Raw genomic sequence first — 19,790 nt, forward strand, 5'->3', positions numbered from 1 at the left:
ACTGATGCACATATTCTGTCATCCCCTCAAATGCAAGCAAAAGCACGCTTTATAGAAAAAGACAATACGGCGTGTGAAGCGGGGAAGGGGTGGAGTTGCAAAAAATCATATAGAGAAATAGAGAAAGATGATTGTATTTCCTATTTTTATTTGACATATCTTTAATATATATAATATTATGATGTGAACGTGGCGATGTAGCAATCTAATACCTTTCAGTTGGATTATAATTTTTTGTCTATACCGAAAGTAACCATATATATATATATATAAAATATATATATATATATATATATATATATATGTGTGTGTGTGTGTGTGTGTGTGTGTGTGTGTGTGTGCTGACTATAGATATAACCAGACCACCCGACCCGCTTCGCTGGTTACTTTCGTTATAGACAAAATATTAACAGAGATCATAATCCAACTGAAAGACACCATATGTGACCCTCCGTCTCAAAACGGTATTATGTCGGGATCCACTCGGTAAGGGAAATTGAATTCATAGCCACAAATATCCAACTGGGGTTTAATTTCTGTACGTTATGGTGGAGTATAAAGACTATTTCTTGCATTGCAAAAACTTCTAAGCTCCAATTTCTCATCAATCTATCTCTAAATTCACTTTTTGGGGTCTGAATCATCCCCGACATAATACCGTTTTGAGACGGAGGGTCACATATTATGTAGTGTGCCTTTACCACTGCAAACTGCACCAAGCTGAATCATAGCCGAAGTCAAAGCTTGGAAGCGGCCGACAAAAATATGGAGGACCTGAATAGTCATCCGATTTTGGAAATATCGACGAATTAAAATGAAAATGGAATCTTTTTTTAAAGATCCGAATCGTGACAAACTGTTTAACTTTCCCGAAATTGATAAAAATGTTAACCATTCAGATACTGGTAGAGTTTCTAACTGGTGTTACATTCATAGATGAAAACAGACGCATATTTTTAGTATTTAGATTAGATATACAGTAAGTGGTCGAGTGGTTAAGGCATTGCATCGTGACCCGGAAGGTCCCGGGTTCGAGTCCCGGCTTCAGGCACTTTCGTTTTTTTTCCTTGAGCAAGATTATTAACCCCCAATTTGCTCACTTGGACAACATGGTTGATTTCTGTTGACATCAGAAATCTTGTTTGATGAATTATTTATATTCCTTCATAAACTCATAAGATATCGTCGCCTAGGCATTCCACGAAGGAATATAGATAATTCATCGAACAAGATTTCTGATGTCAACAGGAATCACCCATGCTGTCCAAGTGAGCAAATTGGGGGTTAATAATCTTGCTCAAGGGAAAAAAACGAAAGTGCCTGAATCGGGGCTCGGACCCAGGTCCTTCCGGGTCACAGTGCAATGCCTTAACCACTCGACCACTTCGTCCCCCATACAGTAATAATATACTCGGACAAAAGTGTAACTTTCGTCCTATCCAGGAGCATAACATCCCAGTAAGCAGTGATTACATGGTGACCCCTCACCACTCAGGGGTGTATCCCGTCCACGAACCGTTGTACGACGCCTGGGAGAGACTGGCCGCCGCTGACCCGAGTGCTGGAAGAATTCTTTGTACCAGCACCGAGGAATACCCCAGACAGGTGCCTCATTGGGAAAGAAGGGGATTTATACACCGAGGTGTAATGGTGAGTCATTTTTATTTGATATTCCTGACATTATTTTTGATTCGCCTTTTTGATATTTTGTTAAGTGTAATTCACGGTTATTGATATTTTTAAAAGGGGATCAATAAATAAAAAACAAAAACAAAAATAAATAAAAACAAAACAAACAAACAAAAACTTGAGCATTTATATAGTACAATATACATTAAACGTGCTCAAAGCGTTTTACAAGGGGTTCCCAGCTTGTAACGTAGGTCGGGACATGGTTGCTTTAAGGCGATATGACAAGTTTATTATTGTTTCAAGAAAGACAACGCTGTTCACGACAAGATACTCATTTTACACCTCCCTTACGGTGAGAGAATGTGAATAAAGAGACTTTTCTAAAGACTCAACTATGCGTCGCTCAGAGCGGGATCCGAACCCGAGACATTCCGATCCGAAGTCGAGTGTCATACCACCAGACCACATTGCCGCAAAAGGGAAGAGTTTTTTCCAGCCAAAATTTATAAGTGTATTTTTTTTTTTACGGATACGGCAGTATTGCCGAGAATAACTAAATACATTTTCTCAACTTGCAGAAAACTACAGTTTTATGTATCTGATCGATTGAACGACTTCGGAGAGGTCCTAGGTTTGAGAGTTTTTGCACAGATGAGGGTCGATCGATATTTGAAGGACGAGTTTTCTGCCAGATTTTTAAATGCGAGTTTTTCCAAAGTACCGCAATTAACTGATTAAAATTTAATTAATTTTTGGCATCTGGTGGTATACCAGGTTGACTCGTTGGGTCACAAATATCATTCATGTCAGTCTTCGTTTTCTTTAGATTCATCTTATTCCCTTCAATATATCGTCTCTCTCTCTCTCTCTCTCTCTCTCTCTCTCTCTCTTTCTCTCTCTCTCTCTCTCTCTCTTTCTCTCTCTCTCTCTCTCTCTCTCTCTCTCTCTCTCTCTCTCTCTCTCTCTCTCTCTCGCTTTCTCTTTCTTTCTTTCTTTCTCTTTCTCTCTCCTTCTCTCTCTCTCTCTCTCCTTCTTTCTCTTTCTCTCTCCTTCTCTCTCTCTCTCTCTCTCTCTCTCTCTCTCTCTCTCTCTCTCTTGCATTCTCTCTCTTCATCTCCCTCTCTCGCTTTGAGCGTGCGTGTTTGTCTGTATGTCTATCTGTGCGCGCGCCTTTGTGATTTTGATGTATGACATCGCCTTCGGACCAGAAGGGCCAGGGTTTGAATCTCGCTCTGAGCGACGCATAATTGAATCCTTGGAAAAATATCTTTACTCACATTCTCTTAGATGTATAGTGAGTGCCTGGTCGTCAACAGCATTGTCTCTATGGAAAAGAAAATTGTTATATCGCCTTAGAATGCCATATGTTTCGTACTACATTTCAAGTGTCTCTGCTGGCTTGTGACCCCTCATAAAACGATTTGAGATCGTTGTATAAAATCTTAAGAATTAGCCCAATTCCGATTATTGTACGCATAATAATCTAACGTCATATTAATATTACAATAAGAAAATGTTTCATTTTTGTCGAACGTCACTGAGGACAGACTGAGACTAATTTTTGCTCTTTTTCTTCTTTTGTTTGTTTGTTCCACTATACCTATATAATATGTTAATTGTTTATGTAAAATAATCACAACATCCGCCAGCCTGATTTAAGTACCAAACACACAGAACTATGCGTGACCTTGAATGTTTATAGTCTGATTGATATAATTTAATGAGAACTATTCATCATAATTTTCTGAGCTGATTTACATCAATTTCGTTCCTTCTAAACCAGGCAATGCCTCGTCAGACTTGCATGCTGTATACTCACACCATTCGCTTTGAAGATTATAGTGGTGGAAAGGCCGAGTTGGACTTGTCTATCAAGGGAGGCTACCTATTTAAACTTTTTCTTCACACACAAGTAAGCGAAGAGTTATTGAACTTAATATTGCTTCAAAGACTTTTTTTCCAGTCTCCTTTTTATGTCAAAAATCAAAATAAATCATAAATTCGAAATAAGTATGAAACAGGATTTTCTATTACCTTAATCAACTGCAAAAAAATATAAAATGCTTCAACATAAAGCTTGATTTAGTATCAAGTACTATGCAATATATTAACATCATATCCCAATGTAAGCAATTGCAATTGCATGTTTAACTCAATAGGACCCGGGGTAAACTCCTGCTCCATGGGCCTTTGCTTGTGAAGCAAGTGCGCTACCAACTAAGCTATCGGGACCCCAATTTACATTATAAGACTTACTCTTTATGTTACTCCTCGCTGCTTCTTCTATGTAATTGTAACCAACCCCTCTCAAAACTGTATTACGTCGGGGTGAAACTAGTGATAAAAATAATATTTTAAGATATTCATATAAATTTGGAGTTGACAAGTTTGAGTTCATATGTGACCCATTGCCTCAAAACGGTAATATAACAAATCAGTTTTAATGACGATGATAATGGTGAACTCCAGAGAGTCAAAACTGAATGTTCTTCATCTGGTTCATTCCAACATAAAAAAGTAAACCTTCAGATTCATGAGGCCCATGGGGTCATGAGGTTTACCCGGTTTCTGTCGCTTGAAACAGACATCGACAATTGATTTTTATTCTATGGATAGCCCACTAATCTAAAAGAAGAGCACTTTCCGCCAGATTTATCACTGCTGGATGGAGAGAGGGGAGGTAGAGGGGGGAGGTAGAGGGGGGGGGGTCAGAAAAAAAAAATCTCGACTGCAACCCGGGATCGATTTCGGTTCATTTGCGTGAGAAGCGAGTGCTCTACCAACTGAGTTATCGGGATCCTTCCCTCCACCCTTCCCCATTCCGACATGATTTGGTTACAATTCGTAATTTTCAATTCATTTCGTCTTTCCACCAGATCATGGTATTTATGACCCACATGCCCAGTATTCATTCGAAGGAAAATCGAAAAAAAAATGGTGAACTGAGAGAGTTAACATAATTTTCTTTATCTGGTTCGTCCAGACATAAAAAGTAGTCCTTTAGAGCCTAGGCCCATGGAGCTTGAGTTTATCCCGGTTGTTATAGCGTGCAATTGCTTGCTACCCTTTGTCTATCGTAAAGTACCTTCTGTCAGATCAAACAGAGCCAGCTACCCAGTCACTTATGCGTGGAAAGGGAGGTTAGAAAAATTTATCTCGACTGCACTCAGGATCGATTTCGGTCCCAATGCGTGTGAACCGAGTACTTTACATATTGCGCTATAGATAGTATGCGCTTGGCTAAGAAGCTCATAACATTGCCATCCGGAAGTATAACGGACCAACACACAAAACTGTGTGTATCCATGAACGTTTATAGTCGGGTTAATACAGTTCAGTGAGCATTACTCATAAACGCGGATGGCAAAAAACAATAACAAAGACCCGAGTGACGTCATCTTCGAAATATTTATAGGACCCCCAATTTCGACATGATTTGGTTACAATTCGTGATTATCAGTTCATCTTTATCTTTCCACCAGATCATGGTATTTATGACACACATGTCGAACTACGCCAATGACCAGCTTGCCCAGTATTCATTCGAAGGGGTTGTCTCTAGCATCTACAAATGGACCAAGCTGAAAATTCGATCGTTGTCACCCTGTGAAATGGCCTGGAAATATTTTGAGTTGTACCCCGAGGAATCAACGACTATTTGGACTGTAAGTCTCATCCTACATGTTAAGTGTTGCTGTTGGCTAGGGACCCCTTGTAAAGCGCTTTGAGTACGTTTAGTGGAGATTGCGCTGTATAAAAGTTCGAGTTTAAAGCTCAAGTTTAAGTAGATTAAAACCATCCTGAACATGACGATGAATCATTGATACAAGACAAAAGCAAACAAACCACTCTAGAACAACAACTTTCGATATCACATCCAAAATTCGAATCATAGTCTGGAGTAGAATAGTGGTTGTGGTGGATATAATGGTTATGGTGATGGTGGTATAGTTGTTGTTGATGATGATGATGATGGCGATGACGATGATGGTGTTGATTGTGATGATGATGATGATGATGATGAGGAGGAGGAGGAGGAGGAGGAGGAGAAGGAGGATGAGGAGGTGGAGGAGGAGGAGGAGGAGGAGGAGGAGGAGGAGGAGGAGGAGGAGGAGAGGGCAGAACGAAAGATCAAAATGATGGCGATTTTGATTATGATGATGATGATGATGATGATGGTAGTGGTGGTGGTAGTGTCGATGATGGTGGTGATGATGATCTTAATGATGGTGACGATGGTGGTGATGACGATGCTGTTTCTGCTGCTTCTGCTGTTGCTGCTGCTGCTGATAATGATGTTGTTGATGATGATGATGATGATGATGATGATGATGATGATGATGATGATGATGATGATGATGATGATGATGATGAATATGATGACGACGGTGATGGTAGTGGTGATGAGGATGATGATGATGATGATGATGATGATGATGATAATGATGATAATGAAGTTGATTATGATAGTGATGATGATGATGATGATGATGATGATGATGATGATGATGATAATGATGATGAGGAGGAGGAGGAAGAGCAAGGGGATGGGGTTAATGAAGACGAGGACCTATTATATTAATTATCTCATCTACCCGTACCCAGCATCCCATACATATACGTAAAAGATGATTAACTTTTTTACTTCTTTGTTTCTTCATTCTCGTGTGTTTAACCTTCATCAGAACCCTTGTGATTACAACAAGCATCTGGAGATTTGGCCCGAGGGCAGGACGTGTAAACGTTTACCTCAGTTTATTATTGTGGGGCCGCAGAAAACAGGTGGGCACTGTTAACTTATTACTCTACTACTACTGTACATAAAAAAATTGAAAAACAAAATTGAGCTTTATATAGCGCAATATCCACTAAATGTGCTCAAAGCGCTTTACAAGGGGTCGCTGACCAACAGCAACACTTAACATGCAGAACGAGACATGACGCCTGTTCGACGATATTACAATTTTTTTCTGACAGAGACAACGTTGTTAACGGCCAGGTACTCATTTTACACCTGAGTACGGTGAGAGAATGTGAGTAAAGAGCCTTTTCCAAGGACTCAGCTATGCGCCGAGCGCGAGGCTCGAACCCATGACCTTCCGATCCGAAAGCGAGTGTCATACTACTAGACCACATAGCCGTACTACTACTTCTGTACATTATGAATAACAATGTGAAATTGAATGTAAGCTTCAATTTAATGATTCATCTTAACAACGCCACTACCGCATTATCTCATTCGTCTGTCGTGTTTCATTCATCCTGTTTAGGGGAAACATTCAGGGGGAAACCCGAAACGTCCATTTTTATCTGTTTTCGTACACTAAATTGAAGTTTACAGTCAATTTTACGATGTTGCGTTTTTACTAATATATATATTCATATAGCAATTCCTGCAATTTTTTTTTGTTGAAAAGTTTTACAAATTTTCGAGATTTTGCAAAGAAAATAAAAAAAAAAGAATAATTATTTTTCTTTTAATTTGATAGCTCGTGTAGGACTTGGAAGTTAATTAATCAAAAGTAGTTTCTGTTTTACTAAATTTCATTTTCTTCCTTTTTCATGCGCTGATATGACCTTACATTTGTTGCAAGTGCTGTGAAATCCTTAAAAACAAACAGGCTACCTTTCTCTTTTATGAACAAATAATAAGGGTTGTAGGAAAATTAGTCGCAAACTTTTTTGCAAATTTTTTGCAAATTTTGCTGTTTTTAGCCTGCAAAATTTGGGAATTTTTTAGGGGGAGAGGGGGGGGGGAACCGCCATGTCAGATTAATGCTATGCGTATAGGTAAAATACTCACAACATCCGCCAACCCTATATAACGTTTCAAAACGTAAAACTGTGTTAACCTTAAACCTTTATAGTTAAACTGATTTAATTTAGTGAGAACTAATCATTATTAAAATGGCTGTCTAAAAACAATAACAAATAGCTGAGTGACGTCAATTTCGTTCCATCTATTCTTTCCCATGAAGGCACAACAGCCCTATACAGTTTCTTGGAAAGCCATCCATCCATAATAACCAGCAAGAAAGATGACATACATTTCGAAGAAGTCCAATTTTTCAATGGAAAAGAATACTTGAATGGTTTGGATTGGTGAGTATGTACATACTTGGAGGTCTGATAACCGAACGCAAAAAAGGGCTTGATTCAAAACTAATGTAATGGATTATACTTTGGTTGGCTGGTATCACAATGATTACAACGATGAGCCCATAACAATTTTGATTATCAGACCTGTAATTTAGCACACGTTGGTCAGTTACGTTAGTGTTAGATTATAATATTATCAAGACTAGTTTGTTATAGTATGTTTCAATTACTTTTTAACGGGTTTTGACGGGGTTTTATATTTCTTTTATTCTTTTAATTCTGTTATTGCTTATTTTTCAGGGTTGTATTCATTGTGGTTAAGGTTATTTCAAGGGTGGGAGGGGGGCTCCTCCTAAGATCAAGATATGACCTTAAAGACGTTTTAGGCCCTGAGATAGATAAAGGGAAATTTTTATTTGTTTACATTTTTTAATCAGAGGTTAACCCTCTCCTTACGACCTGCAAAAAATCGTCACATTCGTTACGACACAATATGCATTTTGTTAATTCAGATTTATTTTGTTCATCACAAACTTTGAAGACTGATCTTTGGTTTATTAATAAGAACATAAAGTTGTTTTGTAAAGTGTCTTATTTGAGTTTTTAAAAATCAAATTAAACGTTCTTCTGGGAAAGCCTGCCATTTTGGGAAAATACTGAAAAGGATCAGTAAGGAGAGAGTTAATGTGACTTTTACTTACTGCCAATCATGCCTGTAGGCATGTTGGGCAGCAACGATGGACTTCCATCTTCATATTTCCCTGCCCATCGTCTTCAGAGAGCTCCATGTCTCCTCACTTTTTTCATCTCTCCCTCCGCTGTTCTCCTCCATGTTGCCCGGGGCCTTCCTTTTTATCTTTTTTCCTTCGTGTGTCCAAGGTTAATTCAAGCAACAATTTAATCAATTCTTTACAGGAGAAATCATATTATTTCAAATGTTTATTATGTACTCCATATCTGTATTTATCGCGTTTAGTTCATGATTGTGAATTTAGCATCAAGTGATATACCTATCTAAGGTAACATATATTTTACTCTCAAACTTTTTTGGAAATATGTACAGGTGAAATAAATAGGTGAAAGGAAGGAAGGAACTGTACGACAGGTTTGTGCATTCGCCTTCGGACTGGTTGGTCCGTGGTTCAAGTCCTGCTCTGGACTGTGAAAAGTTGAATCATTGGGAAAAGCCTTTACTCACATTATCTCACCGCGCTCAGGTATAAATGTGTACCTGTCCGGCAACAGCTTTGTCTTTGTCGAAAAAAAAATATAATGGCACCTTAAAGCCGTGATGGTCCAATTTTTTAGCCGTTACTATTGGCTTAAAACCCGTTGTAAAGACTTTTGAGAACATGTAGTGGAGTGTTCGCTATATAAAAGCTCCAGATCTTTAAACTGAATAAATGAATCAGACCTTAAGTCAGTTTCCGTGGAACATGAAAGGTCAACAACAACCGCATCCCACCCCCTAGAGACAAATTGGGATGAATGGGGAAGTGAGTGTGTTTTTGACTGGAAAGCTTTTTATCTTTTACACAAACACTCCAAATCCGAACCACGAAGGCATATAACATGATAAAGCCGGTATTATGATTGGGAGGTTAACAAGATGTCGGTTATGTGGTATGGTAGTATGACACTCGCCTTCGGATCGGAGGTTCTAGGGTTCATTCGAATCACGATCTGAGCCGCGCATAGTTGAGTCCTCGGAAAAGGTTCTTTACTCATAATCTCTCACCGTACTCGGGTGTAAAATGAGTGCGTGGCCGTTAACAGCGAGGTCCCAGGTCTGACAGTTTTTGCCAAGATGAGAGTTATTTAAATCGATCGATATTTGAAGGACGAGTTTTCTGGTCAATTATTTTTAAGCCGCTATCTTTCCAGAGTACGGCAGTTAACTGGTTAAAAATGGAATTTGGGAAACAAAGTCATCTCGACATGGATCATCTCGCTTGAAGCGATGGGTCACGATTGTGTGTACTTGTTCGAAACTTTATTTGTTGCTATCTATTATAGAAACTATAGGATTGCCTCTCAACAAAACAATATAATAAGAAGTCCTTCGGAGCCATTAGGTCGGTGAAACTGCAGATTATCCCGGTTTCAATAACGTGAAACGGACGATAACATTTGCTTGCTAACTTTTGATAGGACACAAATCTATCGCAGAGTACTGTCCCACATATTATACGGTTTGTAGACAAGAGCCCGAAACCGCAGAATATCTAGTCGACTGTGAAGAAGCTTCCGGTCGGGTTCGCGACCGTTTACGCGTGCGGTGATGAGGTTGCGTCCTGGATAGATCATCATAACATAAAAGCGTGACAACATTAGAAGCTGCTGCTGCCATATCTAACAAACCCAGCTACTCATTCACTGCCAGTTGGACGTTGTTTGGGGGGGGGGGGGGGTGTCAACCTAACCCGGGTCGATCTCGATCCCATTGAGTGTAAAGCGACTGCTCTACAAACCGAGCTATCGGGAACCCCCTCCCCCAAATCATATAAATTTATTATTTAACCCACATTTCTTACTTTGATTTTTCACTTTAAAATGGAATTTGGCATTTGAGTCATCCCAGTATAGGGCTAGTACCTCTTTGTGACGATGATTCACCATTAATTGTGTGTACTTAATGTGAATAATAATAACATTATTGCTAATTCAATATCTACCTTTTTTCTTTGTTTCTTTTTACCAGCGCATGCTGCACATCTGTTTATCTTTAACATTCCTTATCATCCGTCTCCTTTTCAAAATCCAGGTATATGAACCGCTTTCCGGAACCAAAGGACGAACGTACTATTCTCTTCGAAAAAAGCGCCAACTACTTCGACAGTGACGTTACGCCAAAGCGTATTTTTGCTCTTCTTCCAAAGGCCAAGATCGTCATTATCTTAAGCGATCCGATTAAACGAGCATACTCATGGTACCAGGTAAGCATAATCTTTTCCTTTAAAAAAAGAAATATGGCTGGGGGTCAAAATTATTCCGCACAACCTATGGAGTCTACTGGTCTAGTGGTATGACACTCGCCTTCGGACCGGAAGGCTCAGGATTCGAGTCCCGCCCCTTTTACGAAACCCGCCGAAAACCAGTCCCCAATGGTGTACACTTCCCCACTGCTGCCTAATTCCCATAACTTTGTCGGGTTTCGGCTGGTTTCGTAAAAAAAGAAACACCCAAAAAATGAAAAGAAAAACAAGCTTTGGGTATTTTGCATTAGGGCATAAGAAGTTGCATTTATTGTTGTCCCCCCCAAATATACTATAGAAATTAAAACTATCTAAATATTATACTATGGGTATGGATTAAGTTTCCAGCACCAAGTTCATTCCTACATAATATCTCTTTGAGCCGGTGAGTCACATCCATTGCTTCAAAAAGCTATGCGGCTATGTGGTCAAGTGTTATGACACTCGCTTTCGGGTGTGAAGGTCCTGAGTTCGAGCCTCGCTCGGCGAATAGTTGAATCCTTGGAAAAGGCTCTTTACTCACATTCTCTCATCGTACTCATGTGTAAAATGAGTACCTGGCCGTTAACAGCGTTGTCTCTGTCCGAAAAAATTGTAACATCGCCTGACAGGCGTCATGTATCGTTCGAAATGTTACGTATTGCTGATGGTCAGGGACCTTTGTAAAGCGCTTTGAACACATCTAGTGGATATTGCGCCATATGAAAGCTCATAAAAAAAACAGCATTGATGCTATGCGATTAGGTAAAATACTCACAGAGTCCGCCAGCAGAATATAACATACCAACATACAAAAGTGTGTGTAACCTTGACCTTTTATAGTCTGATTTGATATAATTAAGTGAAAGCTGATCTAAAATCAGTATCAAAGAGCTGAATGACGTCAAATTCGTTCTTTCTATTATGTCGGAGATAACCATATGCCAAAGGGAAAAATTTATCTAAGAAATTATACTGAATGTATCAATCAAACATAAAAATTTGACCAAGGTGTTATAATTTCCTCTATAAATTCAATTCTTAATATTTACACTGTGCCGACTTAATACCGTTTTGGGGCGGTAGGCCACACTTACAAGTATAAATAAAGCATTTTAACAAAGTAACCATTCAGAGCCATGAGGATTATGTATCCGGAATTTATTCCGGTTTTTATAGTTTTTATTGGACAATAGAAATTGCTTGTTACGCTTTGGATAGGAAACAAGTTTATTATCGCCAGGTCCAACAAACCCAGCTACCCAATCATTGCTGGGTGGACGGGGGGTTAGGGAAAAATATCTCGACTTCACCAAGGATCGAACTCGACTGAGCTAAAAAATTAACAACAATATCAACTTCAATTGGATGCCCTGAAGGAGACAGTTTGAGTCTAATTCTATTCACGATATACCTCGAATCGGCCATGAAAGATCTAAGACCAAAATTACCACCAATAAAGAAAATCACTCGTGAATCAACAATTTAAAGAAAAAACAGAAACAATATAAATCCTGCCTCAATTTTCTTCCTTTTCCAGCATCTTCGCTCACATAATGACCCTACCGCAGTGAATCACACATTTTTCGAGGTGATCACTGCCCAAGAAAATGGACCAAAGCTGTTGAAAGACTCACGGAACAGATGTCTGAAACCAGGACTTTATGCCCATCATCTAAAGCGCTGGTTCCAATATTTTCCCAGTAGTCAGGTAAGTAATAAATTCGGAGAAAGTGAGGGGTAGTATGCACTTATGTTACTACTAGTATTTTTTTTTTTCGCGTACTTGCTTGAATCTTCCTCTTTTTCCTTGAATCTTCCTCTTTTTGGCAATCAATCTTCCTCTTTCTGTCACGAGAGGTTGGCAGCTCTGGTTACTAGATGCATAATAAATTATATCAGTTTTAACATAATAAGTCTAGCTATATGAATAGATAGTATGCGCTTGGCTAAGAAGCTCATAACATTGCCATCCGGAAGTATACCGGACCGACACACAAAACTGTGTGTATCCACGAACGTTTATAGTCGGGTTAATACAGTTCAGTGAGCATTACTCATAAACGCGGATGGCAACAAACAATACACAAGACATGAGTGACGTCATCTTCGAACTATTTATAGTAAAAAGTGGTCCTTTAGAGCCATTAGACCCATAGAGCCGGAGTTTATCCCGGTTTCTATAGCGTGAAACGGACAAAAGCAATTGCTTGCTACCGTTTGGACGGGCCGCTAGCTAGTCCATCGAAAAGTACTTTCCGCCAGATTTAAACAGATCCAGGTACCCAATCACTGCTGGGTGGACAGTGGGGTGAGAAAAAAAATCTAGACTGCACTAGGGATCTATCTCGGTCCCTTTGATTGTGAAGCGAGTGCTCTACCAACTGAGCTATCGGGACTCCCTCATGAATAGAAGCAGAAAGTAGTGGTGGTACAAAATACAAAAAAGATTTAAGTTTGTGCTCAAAGCAAAGCGATATCAAAGAGATGAAAGAGAGCATTATTCAAATTCAACTGATATTACCAGATATCACGGTAACTGAACTCACAAGGGGATTCCCCGTGTTCGACCTATGTGACCCCCAAAGTCAACCTGGTGATTGTTTTCGTATCAGTGGGAGAAAGAGAGAGAGAGGGAGAGAGAGAGAGAGAGAGAGAGAGAGAGAGAGAGAGAGAGAGTGAGTGAGAGAGAGAGAGAGAGAGAGAGAGAGAGAGAGAGAGAGAGAGAGAGAGAGGGCGGGTTGTTGTAAGAATAGATTCATTTCTAGGGTGCTGCATATACTCGTATTATTTAAGTGAAAGAAAAAAGTATACTATACGAATGATAACAAATTAATAAATTACTACTAATAAAACGACCATTAACTCTCTCCTTACAAGACAATTTCAGGATTTTCCCCACAACGCCACACCCAACTAACACAAAATTAGATTTTTTATCACTCAAAAACAATAGCAGTAAGTTCTTCGATGCATAATTTCTTTATCAAAACAAGCCCTGTTCGTTTTCATTTAAATTTATGATGTACAAGAGAAATTTGAATAAGACAAATGTCGATTGTATCGTAACGAATGTGACGATTTTCCTATGGTTGGAAAAGGAGAGGGTTAAGCTTTTTTATATTGTGTTCCAGTCGTTCTGGAAAGACAGTTTTATTGATGCCATACGTTAACTCAGTCAACCCTAACACCGACTATATCCGTAGTTTACCGTAGTTTATTACATTTTTCTGAGACAAATTATAGGCGTATTATCAAAGCTAATGTTTTTAGTTTTTGCATGTTAATGGTAGTTGAATAAAACAATATATGTACATACTCATTTTAAATACATTTTTTTCCAATTTTGAAAAGTAGCAAAAATCTCCAAGATTGAGTGAGCTAAAGTAAAATACCAGCTGGGTATAAGGTTTGTAACGGTTTGTAACCTTGACCGTTTACAGTCTGATGGTCGAATTTAGTGAGGAGTACTCACCAAGATGTCTGTCTGTAAAAGAAAAGTGATAAAGAGTTGAATGACGTCATATTCGCGCCTTCTATAGCTATGGCTAGACTATGTCCACTAGATATACAGTCATCAATACGAGAATAAAACACGATTTTAACTTAACATATTTAAGTACAGTGGAATCCTGATAAAGGCAAAGCCGCCTTACTAGAAAGATTGGTTGACTTTATCCCTTATCAATGGAACACACTTAGATAAAGACCATAACAATTTGGAACCAACAAGAGCTGTTGAGTTTATCAGAAATTGACTTTAAAAGTGTTGGCTTTATGCGGAATTCATTGTATAGACACATATATATGTAGATAAGACGCTTAATTTTGAAATGCTTTGGATTTGAACCAAAGCTATTCAAATTTTGTCTCAAGAGTTTAAAAATGAGCTTTTATATAGAGCAATATCCACTAAACGTGCTCAAAGTGCTTTACAATGGGTCCGTGGTCAACAGCAACACTTAAAATGTAGGACGGGACATGACGCCCGTTAGGCGATAATATATTTTTTCGGACAGAGACAACGCTGTTAACGGCCAGGTACTATTTTTACACCTGAGTACGGTGAGAGAATGTAAGTAAAGAGCCTTTTCCAAGGATTCAACTATGGGCCGAGCGAGGCTCGAACCAGGACCTTCCGATCCGAAGCGAGTGTCATACCACTAGACCACATAGCCGCATAATGAGGCGTTGTGCAATTTTGGAATGAAAAATTAACACCTTGTCACCATTTTTAATCAGAATAACTGTCCACATCATTTGTCCCTATTCCAGGTATACCTTGTCGACGGAGATCAATTGATTCGAGATCCTGTACCAGTTATGAACAATATACAAAAATTCCTGAAAGTAGAACCTTTTGTAGATTACAAGTCAAAACTCAGGTTTGATATTATGATTTACACATTTATGTTAGTGTAAAGTTTTTGTTTTTAAGGGTTTTACGGCGCTTGCAACACATTTAGGTTAAATCAGGGCCAGTAAAAAGGAAGAAAATGGGATAGAAAAAAAGTTCTAGAATTACAGTTAAAGCACCCAAGAAAAAGTAAGACATAGGGGTACTGGGAACAAATAGGGATCAGATGTAGATTCCAAGAGCATACCATCAATGTACTTAGTTTGAGATCACTATAAGTCTCATCCAGATACAAGCACAAAATCCAACAAAGAGGAACACACTCAAATGCTTACATTATACATTCAAAATTAAAAAAATATAATAATACGTAACAGAGAGATGATTTACAAGGAAAAAAATAGCATCTCCCAAAACAATAACTATGCATTTGACTGTTTCCCTCCCAGCTAGAACTCCGGCCTGGGCCAGAACAAAACGGAGTAATCTCATTCCAAGACAAAGAGAGAAAGCATGTTGGAAAACAGTTATAAGGGGATAGAAGACACAGTATGTACCCTCCTGCCTACTATGGGAGGTCAGGAACATGTTAGTGTAAAAGTACTCAAGAAGGTTAATGCAAAGGGAGTCCAAGATGGCACCTAGTCATCTGATTTATACCGACATAATGTAAGACAGTCAATTGGATTCAATAGTTTGATGTCACGTCGCCCAGCAACGGCGAGCATCGTGGTTTTAAACAAAGAAAATTGGTACTTTTTATTTTTTATGCTGGCTAGAACTTTTCATATGTCATATGATCAGAATACAAAAGTCAAAAAATGATCATATTTATAATGTTTTCCTCCTCTGGATACACTTTTATGCTCCTCGGAGAAATATTTCATAAGGGCGTCCGCCATTGTTCCGATAGTTTAGACCCAGTTTTACTATGCGTCATTACGAGGGAAGTGACGTCATGACTGTTGAAGTAAAAAAAAAGATAGAATTTAACAATAGGTACAATATGCCGTATTGCAATCTGTGATAGCTTCTGTCGCTACGACATTAGACTTTTTGCTTGCTTATTTACGTTAAGGTCTGGTTTACACACGTGTTACAGCATCGGTCAGCAAATGATATTCTCTATGACATATATAATCAACGAAAGAAGAACCTGTTATCCAAGAATGGGAAAAATAATATGAAAATGATTATGATTTGATTTATATCTTCTTTTTTTTTTTTTTGGGGGGGGGGGGGGAGGCATAATTAAGAGAATATTATCTCTGACATCGTATTTTCCCAGCTTGTAGGAGATTTTTATAATGAATAATTGCATCCAAGACATGTAAGTTGATGTTTACTAAATTTATATACAGTCGCGTCCAAAAGAACGTTCAGGTTCTTCTTATGTTGTGAGTTTTACTGTGTGTTTTAATGAATGTTAGTGTATCTAATATCATTTTAAAGAAGAATGATTTCCCCAACTAAAGGTGAAAAGTGTATTTGTCTGCAGCTTTCTGTCATCAATTAGATGATGAAATTTGATTGTCGCAAATTGACACAAGAAATGCGCTGTTACGTCCAACATAATTAGAGCCTAGAGCTGTTAGTATATGGATAGTCGTGGTATAGATTATCATTATTATTTATATTATTATTATTATTATTATTTATTATTATTATTATTATTATTATTATTATTATTATTATTATTATATTATTATTATTATTATTATTATTATTACTATTATTATTATTATTATTATTACGTTTAAGGGTTTGTATCTTTCGTGGGTGATCATACCAAGAAATTAGCAATGATAATCTTGAATCAAACGAAAGAAGATATAAATTTCTTTACAAGAATTTTTTTTAATCTTTAACAATTTAATAGTTTGTGTTTGCCCATTAATTTGTTCAAAATTACATCGATTGAATTTCCCACGAAGTGTTGTTTAGGATTTTGTATGAGAACAGTTAGCTTGCAAACCATTGAAATAAAATTACCTATTTGCAGGCCTGATAACCTAACTTATGTGCTCAGTGTTGTAATGGAAATGCAGTTCTCCCATGTCAAAAACAAAATATTGCCCATAACAACAAGATTAAATCAAGCCCATAATTTTGATCGTCTATCAGACTTGCAAATATGTTCACGTCCGATTATTTGATTTTTCTATATATTTTTTTTTTCAGGTATGACAACGAAAAGGGATTTTACTGTCGCACAGATTATATAGGATGCATTGGTCCAAGCAAGGGCCGGAAGTATCCTCCGATGGATGACGAGTCTGCGCAATTCTTGGCTTCCTTCTACAGAAATGATAACGCCAAACTGAAATCAATGCTTAAAGATATGGATAGGACATGGCCAATATGGATGGATCTCATTTCTTAACGAAAAGCTTGAATGTAGACAATTATAATAAAGTAACAAGTATAACTTCTATGGTTTTGTTCACAAACAAAATTTCCATTTGGTAAGCTAGATATTAGATGTTTTCATACTTGCTGATTGAGTGCAGAAAACAGAATGAGTAAAATATTTGGGGCTTTTATTAACTTCCATGAAAGTTGGCTACCTTGCAAAAATCTTTCCTCTAGTCGATTTAACGATATGAACGATTTTCTATCAAATCAATCAATGGATCGATAACTTTGCAACAAAGTGGGTGTTAGTGTTTGTTGACAATTCTCATACCGGCTTGATGTTGTCCGCGCTGCCAGTGGAGGCCACATTGAGCATTTATAAAACATGAAATAAAAACTTGAAGGAATGCACTACACATGTGTAGTACACACATCCAAGCTCATGTTTTCTATTGTTTTTCTTTATTAAATATGGCGTGACAATTATTGCCATATTTATTTTCGAATCACCCTATGATTCATGCCCGTCATGATTTTTTTCGCCTTCAATTGGATTCAATCTGATGTCACGCCCGCCCAGCAACGAGCAGCTTGGTTCTAAACAAAGAAAATCGGTATTTTTTATTCTTCATGCTGGCTTGAACTTTTTCATATGTCATGTGATCAGAATGGATAAAAATCAAAACATGATCAAATGTATAATGTTTTCCTCTGGATACACTAATATGCTCGTCGGAGAAGTATTCCATAAGGGCGTCCGCCATTATTCCGATAGTTTGGAACCAGTTACTATGCGTCAATACGAGGGAAGTGACGTCACGACTGTTGAAGTCTATTTGTGAATTTTTTTGTTTTTAATTCATCTGCAAAAGGTGTTTATGAATAGTAGAAAGCAGAAAGAAAAATAGAAGGGAAAAAATCGGACTTTTCAGATGTTTATCATAGAAGTAGAAGCAAAGCTTGCTCCCTATTTTGTTACTCTGCAGCCAAATGACGGAGTTTGTTGTTAATCATGCATTTCGTTCACAACATCGTCTGTACTGTAATCGCTGGAATCTAGCCAAAAGCGTGTTTGAAATCCTATGCTCATGGGTTATTACATATGTAGATAAAATTCTGTCACCCAGCTATACAGCGTGTCGTATAGAAGAGCGTGCTGGAATTCGGCAAGCAAGATTGAAAACTGTATCTAAATATTAATATATAATATATAATCGTCTGCAAATCTCAGCCGTATAACATTCACGTCAGTTGTTCCCATTATTGATCTTGTCTTGAAGGATTGTTGTCGTAAATAACTTAAGTGGTATTGGATATCTCTGTCTCATTCCTATTTCAGTATTATTAATTTTATTTTTTCAAAGATAATACCCTTTATATATATATATATTATATATATATATATATATATATTATATATATATATATATATATATATATATATATATATATTATATTATATATATATATATATATGCTGTAAATTGAAAGCGCCAGGTTGAAAGTATTGCATCATCATCATTGCCTTTTTCACCCTGGGGCAGGGTATAAGTCACAGACAAAGTTTCCATCCTTCTGAGCTAACTTAAAAAAAATCGTTCCACGACTTATCACCTCTCTGTATATCAGTTTCTTTAATTCTTCTCCATATTCCCCGTGGTCTTCCCCTTGATCTTCTGCCCTGAGGGTTCCAGTCAATACTTTCTTTGTTATAGTATTGCACTATCCAATTATTTGTCCTTCAGATTGTCCGGAATCCTTAGAGAATTCCACGTTATTTGTTATGATTGGCTTTAAAAATATTAAATAATAACGTGAAGTTGAATGTAAGCTTCAATTTAATTACAAAAACAGATCAAATGAACGTTTCAGGTTTCCCCTTTATCAACAAAACAGGATGAATGAAACACCACAGACTGTTTTTGTAATTAAATTGAAGCTTACATTTAACTTCACGTTATTAGTTATTTCTTCGAGATTCGAGCAGCAACATTTACACTTTAAAATCTTAAATGCATTTGAAGATAGGAAGCAACCGATACCTTAAAGAACAAAGGTACATGGTAAGTTAATGTTAATTTGCAATTCTGTCACCACTGGAGAGGATGACTCAATCAACCAAGAACTTTGTAGTCTAAATCTAAAATTTCAGATTTTAAAAATTTCAATAGAAATCTTATCCAAAATGAATTATTGATGTCATAATGTATGGATAATGCTAATCGAAAGGGCCCGAAAATAAATTTTGTAAATGCCAGATATTTTGGGTTTATTTCTTTTTAGTTCTAGCTAAAGCACTAAAAGTAAAAGAGTGATTTTTTTTTTTCATATGATCAATTGCGTCAATCTGGTCTTATGTCAGAATAAACTAGATTAAGGGTGAACCCACACAT

The 19,790-nt window shown here is 37.6% G+C and overlaps 1 protein-coding gene across 1 annotated transcript in view; it reads left to right on the forward strand.

Annotated features, from left to right (window-relative positions):
- Positions 1–17,833, forward strand: part of LOC144967230 (bifunctional heparan sulfate N-deacetylase/N-sulfotransferase 4-like) — a 37,693-nt gene extending 19,860 nt beyond the window's left edge. Inside the window, exons 5-13 of the mRNA XM_078904177.1 lie at positions 1,444–1,650; positions 3,416–3,544; positions 5,115–5,297; positions 6,318–6,414; positions 7,611–7,734; positions 10,496–10,667; positions 12,226–12,396; positions 14,961–15,070; positions 17,224–17,833. Coding sequence (XP_078760303.1) covers positions 1,444–1,650; positions 3,416–3,544; positions 5,115–5,297; positions 6,318–6,414; positions 7,611–7,734; positions 10,496–10,667; positions 12,226–12,396; positions 14,961–15,070; positions 17,224–17,425 — 1,395 coding nt within the window. The 3' untranslated portion in view covers positions 17,426–17,833. The remainder of the gene's footprint in view (positions 1–1,443; positions 1,651–3,415; positions 3,545–5,114; positions 5,298–6,317; positions 6,415–7,610; positions 7,735–10,495; positions 10,668–12,225; positions 12,397–14,960; positions 15,071–17,223) is intronic.
- Positions 17,834–19,790: the final 1,957 nt, after the last annotated feature.

Source organism: Berghia stephanieae, chromosome 3, assembly GCF_034508935.2.
Source record: "Berghia stephanieae isolate SIO BIC M18660-M18661 chromosome 3, UCSD_Bste_1.3, whole genome shotgun sequence".
In the NCBI taxonomy this organism is placed as follows: Eukaryota; Metazoa; Mollusca; class Gastropoda; order Nudibranchia; family Aeolidiidae; genus Berghia; species Berghia stephanieae.